Consider the following 9,756-nt stretch of genomic DNA (forward strand, 5'->3'; position numbering starts at 1 on the left):
GTGATGCTATGTGATGCTAGGTGATGCTATGTGATGCTATGTGATGCTATGTGATGCTATGTGATGCTATGTGATGCTATGTGATGCTATGTGATGCTATGTGATGCTATGTGATGCTGGATGATGCTTAAACTTGATCTTAGCCTAGGAATTTACCGTAAAATATAAGTATAAGGATCATATATATAAAACTTTGCTCTGTTCATGAAAATCTTACTTACCTTGTTCAGCGTAATTAGTAGGATAGTAGTTGCGGCTGTATTTACTTATTTGGATCAGAATTATTTTTATAATTCCAATCATAAAATTCTAATTTTCCTTGCTATTGTTTAAATTACTATTCCTTCCTGTCTTTTGTTCCATTCACTCATTCTTCCTTCACGTTTGTATAACTATTTTTTCCTTCTATTTTTGTTTCCGCTCACATTTGTTTTCCCTCGAATTTGTTTTTACTCGAATTTGTTTTTCCTCTAATTTGTTTTTCCTCTAATTTGTTTTTCCTCTAATTTGTTTTTCCTCTAATTTGTTTTTCCTCTAATTTGTTTTTCCTCTTAAATTGTTTTCCCTCGAACGTTTTTCCTCTAATTCGTTTTCCCTCAAATGATTTTCCTCGAATTTGTTTTCCCTCTAATTTCTTTTTCCTAGAATTTGTTTTCCCTCGAATGTTTTTCCTCTAATTTGTTTTCCCTCGAATTTTTTTCCTCTAATCTGTTTTTCCTCGAATGTTTTTCCTCTAATTTGTTTTCCCTCGAATTTTTTTCCTCTAATTTGTTTTTCCTCTAATTTGTTTCCCCTCACATTCGTCCCCTCACATGTCACGGTGCAGCCGTCAACATCGAGGGCCTGTTCCCCGACACCCCGAGGGGCTGCTTGTTCGTGGCGGGGGCCCACTTCAGCCTGGTGAGGGTTCCCCTCACCTGGGAGGCCTCCACCCACCAGAGGGCAATGTCCTGTGTCCTCAGCCTCACTGCGCGCCTCCACAGCTGCAACGGTAAGGGATAATGCAGCGGGTAAATGTGGGGATGAATGTGGGAGTAGATGTGGGGTAAATGTTGGATGAACGTGGAGTAAATGTTGGGGGCAAATGTTTCGGTAAATGTAGGGTGAATGTGGGAGTAGATGTGGGGGTGAATGTGAGGGTAAATGTTGGGGCAAATGTTTCGGTAAATGTGGGGGTGAATGTGAGGGTAAATGTTGGGGCAAATGTTTCGGTAAATGTGGGGGTAAATGTGAGGGTAAATGTTGGGGCAAATGTTTCGGTAAATGTAGGGGTGAATGTGGGCCACGGTGATGGTAGATATTTGCTGGCTTACCACGCCTGACGCGTGTTGTTCACTGAACCCATCTTAACGTCAGCGGTGTGACTGGTTCACTGAACCCATTTAACTTCAGCGGTGTAACTGGTTCACTGAACCCATTTTAACGTTAGCGGTGTGACCGATTCACTGAATCCATTTTAACGTCAGCGGTGTGACTGGTTCATTGAACCCATTTTCCCCTCATCAGCCCTGATGGAGAGCCGCACCCCCACCCTGGACACCTCCCTCACTTGGGACTCTAGCCACCTGCTGCTGAGACTGGAGTGTCTAATTCAGGAGATACAAACCCTGCGAACTGAAAATCTGCATCGGTGAGATTTGCTGATAAAAATGATGACAATAACACTAATATTAATAGGAATAATAAATATTGTATTAATAATAATTATTATAATGATGTATTGGTATCAGTGCAGAAGATTAGGTCGCTAGGCCTGTTAGTGAAGGGGAGTTTATGGCGGAGTTGGTTGAGGGGGATGGTCATGGGGGAATTTGGTAAAGGGGGAGAAGCTTTTATACCTGTTACCTTGTGAAGATTTAAAACAACTGATGACTTCTCACAATGAACAGTATTCTAATTTTTTGCTGCTTCAAACGCAGTTTTTGTCAACGAATATCAATGTTTTTCATAGAATCTCAAAGCAAAACATTATACATTCGATCAAAATGAATATTCGCTGACTGTTGATGGCTAGTTGCAATAACTGTTGTCGGTGCACAGCCATATCATATATTATTTCCGTGTTCAGGCACCTGGATGCTGTACCAAACGACTACACGATGTACAGCTCTGTGTTGCACAGCATCGTGTCACACAGCGTCGTGGTCCACAGCATGAAGGCCCGAGCTGTGCGGTACCAGCAGCTGCAGTACGCGTGTGTGGACCAAATCCCCCGATATCCGGCGAAGACGTGCCACGTGCGGCCCGTCTGGCATAGCGAGGACCTCATGCGACGGGTGTGACTCTGGGGGAAATTGGGGGGAGGAAAGCCTCTTTAGTGAGTGGGGCCATGTGAGACTAGGGGTAATACGGCTGAACTTGTTATCCACTCATTAGATTAAGGGAGACTGATGAAATTTTGCGGAGTTCTAAGGGTACTCTCTAGATACTCTTGAGTAATTAGTGGGGACTTTGGGTTGGGACTCAGAAAGGACTCAGAGGGGACTCAAATTTGCCTAACACCTCTTTCCTATCCTCCCCTCAGCGCCGCATTTGTCACGAGCACGCGCTGCGGCAGCTGCAGGAGAGTCTGCCGTTCAACCTCCGCCATGTTCTTGGAAACCTCGCAGTCAGGGCCTCCATCGCCGACCAGATCATGGACTCCCTCAACGCCCTCGAAGGCGAGGTTAATTAACTAAGCTTGAGAATACCTGGGGTATAAGCTTGAGAGTACCTGGGGTAACCGGTTACCTATACGTAGTTATATTTGGGTACCGCCAACTGTCATGCTGGTCCGCCACCTTCGGCGCCTAGCATGCGACGCTTACGAAGATGCCGCGAAAAGTGAACTTGTAGCGAGGAGGTAGACTGGACCTACCTCTACCTCCAAAAATCTCGGTGCCGCTACCTTGCAATGGTAGCGACACCCACTATCCTCTACTTGCACCCCCCTTCCAACACCCCCTGGCACCCCTTCCAACACCCACTTGCACCCCCTTCCAACACCCAATTGTACCCCTCCCAACACCCACTTGTACCCCCTTCCAATTCCCACTTGCACTCCCTTTCAACACCCACTTGCACACCCTTCCAACACCCACTTGCACCCCCTTCCAACACCGACTTGTATCCCCCTTCCAACACCGACTTGCATCTCCTCCACCACACACTTGCAGCCCCTTCCAACACCCACTTGCACCCCCTCCCAACACCCACTTGCCCTCCGTTCCAACACCTACTTGCACTCCCTTCCAACACCCACTTGCCCTCCGTTCCAACACCCACTTGCACCCCCTTCCAACACCCACTTGCACCCTCTTCCAACACCCACTTGCACCCTCATCCAGCATTCCCCTGGCGCCTCCTTCCCCACTCTCATGCAACCCCTTTCATGACCCACTTTCATGACCCACTTTCTTGACCCTCTTTCTTGACCCTCTTTCTTGACCCACTTTCTTGACCCTTTTTCTTGACCCTCTTTCTTGACCCTCTTTCTTAACCCACTTTCTTTACCCTTTTTCTTGCCCCTTTTTCTTGCCCCTCTTTCTTGACCCTCTTTCTTGACCCTCTTTCTTGACCCTCTTTCTTGACCCTCTTTCTTGACCCTCTTTCTTGACCCTCTTTCTTGACCCTCTTTCTTGACCCTCTTTCTTGACCCTCTTTCTTGACCCTCTTTCTTGACCCTCTTTCTTGACCCTCTTTCTTGACCCTCTTTCTTGACCCTCTTTCTTGACCCTCTTTCTTGACCCTCTTTCTTGACCCTCTTTCTTGACCCTCTTTCTTGACCCTCTTTCTTGACCCTCTTTCTTGACCCTCTTTCTTGACCCTCTTTCTTGACCCTCTTTCTTGACCCTCTTTCTTGACCCTCTTTCTTGACCCTCTTTCTTGACCCTCTTTCTTGACCCTCTTTCTTGACCCTCTTTCTTGACCCTCTTTCTTGACCCTCTTTCTTGACCCTCTNTTTCTTGACACACTTTCTTGACACACTTTCTTGACACACTTTCTTGACACACTTTCTTGACACACTTTCTTGACACACTTTCTTGACACACTTTCTTGACACACTTTCTTGACACACTTTCTTGACACACTTTCTTGACACACTTTCTTGACACACTTTCTTGACACACTTTCTTGACCCATCTTCTTGACCCATCTTCTTGACCCACTTTATTGACCCACTTTATTGACCCACTTTATTGACCCACTTTATTGACCCACTTTCTTGACCCACTTTTTTACCCACTTTCACTCCCCCGCAGTCCAACTCGGTGTGGGTGCAGCGGCTGCTGCGGACGATGGTCTGGGTGGCTCAGACGTGGCACCCGTCACCCGACAGCCTACAAGACGACGGCGGCGACACGTCGGGACAACGTACGGCCACCGACGCGCGGAAGACGTCCACGTCCACGACGTGCGCGCAGCCGCTGACGTACTCGATGGACGGGCTGGAGTTCAGGTCGCTGGTGCACCTACGTCTGCCCTTCGCTTCGACGTTCATGCCCGTAACGGGCCTCTTCCTGTACGGGCTCTCCCTGTGCTGCTTCAGGCTGATGAAGTACGTCCTAGGAAAAGGGGTGGGAAGGGGGAGCATAAAGGGGGAGGATGAAGGGGGTCTTCACGTGTTGGTTAATATTCAGGTACTCTTCATATTCAGCGGGCAATCTTACTCTCCATCATTAAATATATCTATGAGTATAAATTTATCATCTGAGATCCCAAAATTTATTCCCCCAATTTAATCCCCCAATTTAATCCCCCAATTTAATCCCCCAGTTTATTCCCCCAATTTATTCCCCCAATTTATTCCCCCAATTTTATCCCCAAAAACCAATACCTAAACTTTTTCTCATAAGTTAATCCAAAATTCTTTACCCTAAATACTACCCAAATTTATCCCCACCTTCCCCCCCCCCTCCTCAGTATCCTAGATGACGTGGTCCTGAAGAAGCAGGCGATGAGCTGCGCCGGCGCGGCGCTGAACCTCGCAGCGCCGCTGCTGCGCCGCCGCTGCGTCGCCGTCTGCGTCGTCCACGCCTTCGTCACCGAGGCCAGGCTCTACCATCGTCACGCCGTCGCTGGTGCGTGGAATTAGTTATTACCTTCGTCTTGATATCGTCATTATATGCAGAAGCTGATGGGCTATTAGTTTAGTCGTGATACCATCATTATGATATACCTTTATTTCATCTCCATACACCATCCTCCATCTCCATGCACTATCCTTTTATCTTCATACGCCATCCAGTTATCCCCACACACTATCCTTCCATCCTTGACTCCTTCTTTTCATCCCTATCACTATTCCTCGATCCCCCATCATCTCCCAATTCCTTGCCACCATCCTATTATCTCCGTCAGCCATTTTACAATCTCTTTCCACAATCCATCCACTTCTTATAATCACCCTTCTAATTTTTTTACCCCATCGTTTCATTTCTTAACACCATCCTTTCATCCTCTTACACCATCCCTCTATCTCCGTACACCATCCCTCTATCTCCGTATACTAATCCTCTATCCTCTACTAACTTCCGTCCTCTTCCTTCCACCTCTCAGGCATGGGGACTTACCGTCCTGGTGTACAAGCGGGCAACCCTCCCAGTGCCGACGAGGTTAGTCTGAAATCGAAGTTGATTCGGCAGCGCCTGACGGGAATCTTCATGGTGATGCAGAAACTGTCGTACCTCCTACCTCTGCTCTACGAGCACTGCGTCGATCTCAACACCGTCGATGGACCCAAAAATTGTGGGTACACTATAGGTGGTGATGAATTTGTTTGTTGTGCGGGTGATGATGGTAGTCGAAGTGGTGGAGAGACTGCTAGGGTTGCTGTATTCTCGAAACTGAGACGTGCAGTCGAGACGCGCGAGTACCAAATCGACATGGAATAATTTAGAATGAGGTACTCAGTTGGTCTAGTATGTTTCCACGGTTAAGAAGCTCCTGTTGGGTTTCAGCCATAAAATTCAAGAAGAGCGAAGCGAAGGCAGATTATGAGGTCGGTAGTCTTGGCGTGTGGTAAACAGGTTGGAACTCAATTTCAGATTTTTCGAAAGAATATATAGAGTGATGAAAGGCTGTTGCAACTCCAAGCGGGTAGGTGTATTCTTGTTTCGTAGGTGTAAAAAGTGAAAGGATGGCTTCATCACTTGCACGTAACCAGTGCTGAAGAGAGCGAGTGTGATCTGTAATAGAATCAGGCAATTGTTTGCTCCAATGTATCAGCGAAACCAACGGACCAAGTTCCTGTGTACGTTCGAGATAGCAACAACGGGCATGAGAAGAACATTTATAGAACAAGCAATGAGAACAATGGGATCTCGAACGTTTAGGGGAAGTTCAGCGCGACTGCAATGTGTAACTATCGCAGTAAAGGTATGTTAAGCATTCAAGTCCTCTCGTGCCCGGATAGCTCAAAAGAAGCCACGTCATGTCACATGTTCCGAAGTCCTTGGGATTCTCACAGCCACAAGAACTCTCCTCAACAAAGGGCTAGTGGAATGAAAGAAGCTTCTCTCCGTGGTATTTTTTAATGTAATCTCTCGCAAGATAGGAAATGCTCTGTATTGCAACCATGGAACAGTAAACAAAAACTGCCTCCTTTTGTCGGTGGCAATTCTTGAAACTCTTTTTTAGCAGAAATATCTAAAGAAGTAAAGGAAAGTTGTAGTCGTGGCTGTAGGTGATAGTGATGATCATAAAGTTTGTAATGGTGGTAATTTTTTATAAGTTGTAATACTGAGCCAGTTGAGATGTTTCAATGGCTGTTTTGATGGTAATAGTGTTGGTGGTTATTTTGGACATTCATCACGAATCACCTCATCTGCAGGTCCTAGTCCCACAGTCCTCTGCGCTCCCTCAGTCCACTCTTTTCCCTTAATCCTCCCACATCCTGATCTCCTTCCTCATCCAAAATTTTCCTCGTTCTCCGATCCTCTTTGGTTCACCAATCCACGCTAATCCCTCATTCCCCCGATCCTCGCCATCCCCAAGTCATTCCTACCTTGCGCAGCCCTCCCTATTCTCCTCCCATTTTTCTACTACAGTCAAGGCAGCGTGTGTGGAGACCTGGGCGTTTGTGATGCCCCCGCGCGTCTTCCCAACGAAGAACGAAGCTGAGAGGAAGGGCATCCAGCAGACGATGATCCTCCTAGCGAACAGCCTCGGCATCAAACCTGGACAAGTTTTCTTCGGCCTCGGCGACACTGATAGAGAAGTAAAATACACGGTTTTGACCAGTTTCCTTGACGGGTACGTCTGGGGGAAACATCATGAAATTGATATTATAACCAACGAAGATGAAGAGACGTTCGAACCTCCGATGGTTAGCGGCGACGATGAGGTACCAAGCACTTCGACTAACACCTACGACGCGCCTGACCTCGAAATAGACGATTTCTACTTGACCTCCGAGAAGAAGGCACTTGTCACCATGTTGCTTACAAAAAGTCAATTGGATGAAATTTTTACGCATTTTGAAGGGGAAGACCCGTGGGGAGAAGACCTCACACTAGACCAACACCTGAAGAAGCTGAGGAACTGGTTGGGGCAGCTGGTGCAGAACGTAATAGTGGACCTGAGGTTCCTGAAGCAACACCCAGAGACCTGTTCGCATTTCTGCTTCCAGTATGTGAAGTGAGTAACAAGTCTACTTTGTGTGACTCTACCCAGAAAATTAACTCTGTACCATAAATGAAAACCATCTATAAAAATTAAATCGCTGCATGGTGATTATATTAAATCATTCATGTGTAGCTATGTACTTGATAAATCAATCCCGTTTATAAATTGCCTCTTTTTATAAAATTAACAAGCATGCGGTCCTTTCAATTTTCATCTTTGTTAAAATTAAACCTCGTGTCATCTCGCTCATAGCGGTATAATAAGCCCGGTATGAAATATTAAATTCTTCTGTACTCTAATTCCGGAATTCCTAGTCATGTGATATTCCTAATGCGATCAATTTTTACACCTCCCCCCAAACATGACCCATCTTCGTGTACCCCACAGGCGTGGCGAGCGGATAAACGAGGAGGTGTCGGTGGGGTACCTACTGCAGGAATTCGAGCAGCTGGGCAGAAGGTTCCAGGACCCAGAAAGCTACGTGGCTCTCTTCGTGACCAAGACCCTGTATATTCTCGACTCCCTCGTCAACGGCGGACTGATGAAAAATACTCTTAGAGGAGACTTCGTCGCATGACGAGGCTGCATGCCACTACGAAGCATAAGATACGACGATGGCAACAGACACAACGATGGCTACAGACACGATGATGGCAACAGACACGATGACGCATTACGGTCACGATGATGAATGGCAGTCACGACAAAACAGTACGGTCACGCCGAAGCACTGCGGTCACGCCGAAGCACTGCGGTCACACGGAAGCGCTACGGTCACACGGAAGCGCTACGGTCACACGGAAGCGCTACGGTCACACGGAAGCGCTACGGTCACACGGAAGCGCTACGGTCGCGACGAAGCTTTTTTAATGAATTATATTCTTAGAATTATTTTAATACACGTCACTCGTCATTAAATATTCGTCCTACCAATTTCCCCCATGTTGCTTGGGAAATGGTTTGTTTTATTCCATGTAGGCAATATCCTTACGATGATTTTACCAAGATTTGTGTTGTTAATAAAGATGATTGAGGAGACTGGTGTTTAATGCTCTTTGTTCAATACAGTTCAGAGTAGGTTGCTAATTTATTATAGAAAATGCTCTTGCCATGAGTGGGAATGAGCAAGGAGCAAGAGCGCCGGAGCTAAGTTTAGCTATTTTGTGCAGCTTGAACTAAATAAGTGAGTTGTCGTGTGGGGTTAGGTACAGAGCTATGTGCGGACCCTAACAAAATTAGGGTAACTTTAGGCTTCGACCCAGGAGTCGCTACGCTCGGCTTGAAGATATTCGGGATCTGGGTGGCCACCCGATCGGAACAAGCTTCTGTTTATTTTCTCCTTTCTGACTTGATAGCTACCTGAGAGTATGAGAAAGGTTAGCCAAGCGTTTGCAAGATGCCAAGAGGCTGCCCTTTAAATATTGAGCCGAATCTGACATTGAGCGGCTATTTTATGCTTTCCCCGAGTCCCAGGCGGCGCCTGTTGCAGTGACGGACCCGCATCTAAATTTTGATAAGGTAGTTGGCTTGTGGGGTTATGTGGGATGCCATTAACAGAGTAGGTGTGTGGGCTGCATATGAAGGATTTCCCCAACAAACGAGGCTTACCCTCTCTTTTTCCCTTCTTGGCCTCCGTCTTCTGAATCTCGCCCCTACCATAACATAACATAGTGATGTCGGCGCTGAAGTGTAGGCCTGATGTGGCCTGTCGCCGATTCTTTTACTTATCGTGCCTTGTTCACAGAAGATATAAAATCGTGTCAGTTGACCGGATCTTTTCATGACTGACGATAGTTTGAAATAGCTACTCGACTTCCACCGGGTTCGATATGGTGCTAAGCATTTCAAATCTGAACATATATTTTTCCATAGCTTTATCTGGTGTGTTCTTGAACCCATACTGGGTTGTACAGAACGCTCGTCCTATCTGAGGACGCATACAAACTAGCAAAATAGGTGAAACAACTATTATTAATAGACGTCATTTCAACGTCACGTCTATTCAACGGTGATTCAACGTCAGAGGCCTAGTACGCTGATATTTTATACCACTATTACCTATTTACTAGAGCAAGAGTCAAAACCTGGAATTTTATTTCCTGAAACGTAAAATAGATTTTTTTCTGATAGATATTGGCATGGGGCTAAGAT

General features: G+C 46.3%; 1 protein-coding gene across 1 annotated transcript; it reads left to right on the forward strand.

The window, feature by feature from the left end:
* Positions 1-826: 826 nt before the first annotated feature.
* On the forward strand, positions 827-8,643 carry LOC108667034 (the record flags this gene model as incomplete). The annotated part of the gene is given in 9 exon segments (XM_018154015.2): positions 827-991; positions 1,507-1,630; positions 2,069-2,276; positions 2,525-2,665; positions 4,242-4,537; positions 4,903-5,060; positions 5,539-5,727; positions 7,029-7,617; positions 7,993-8,643. Coding segments are annotated over 9 exon segments (2,060 nt in total), but the record flags the coding sequence as incomplete, so codon positions are not given.
* Between the last annotated feature and the right edge of the window lie 1,113 nt (positions 8,644-9,756).

This window comes from Hyalella azteca, unplaced genomic scaffold (genome assembly GCF_000764305.2).
Source record: "Hyalella azteca isolate HAZT.00-mixed unplaced genomic scaffold, Hazt_2.0.2 contig13303, whole genome shotgun sequence".
Lineage (NCBI taxonomy): Eukaryota > Metazoa > Arthropoda > Malacostraca > Amphipoda > Hyalellidae > Hyalella > Hyalella azteca.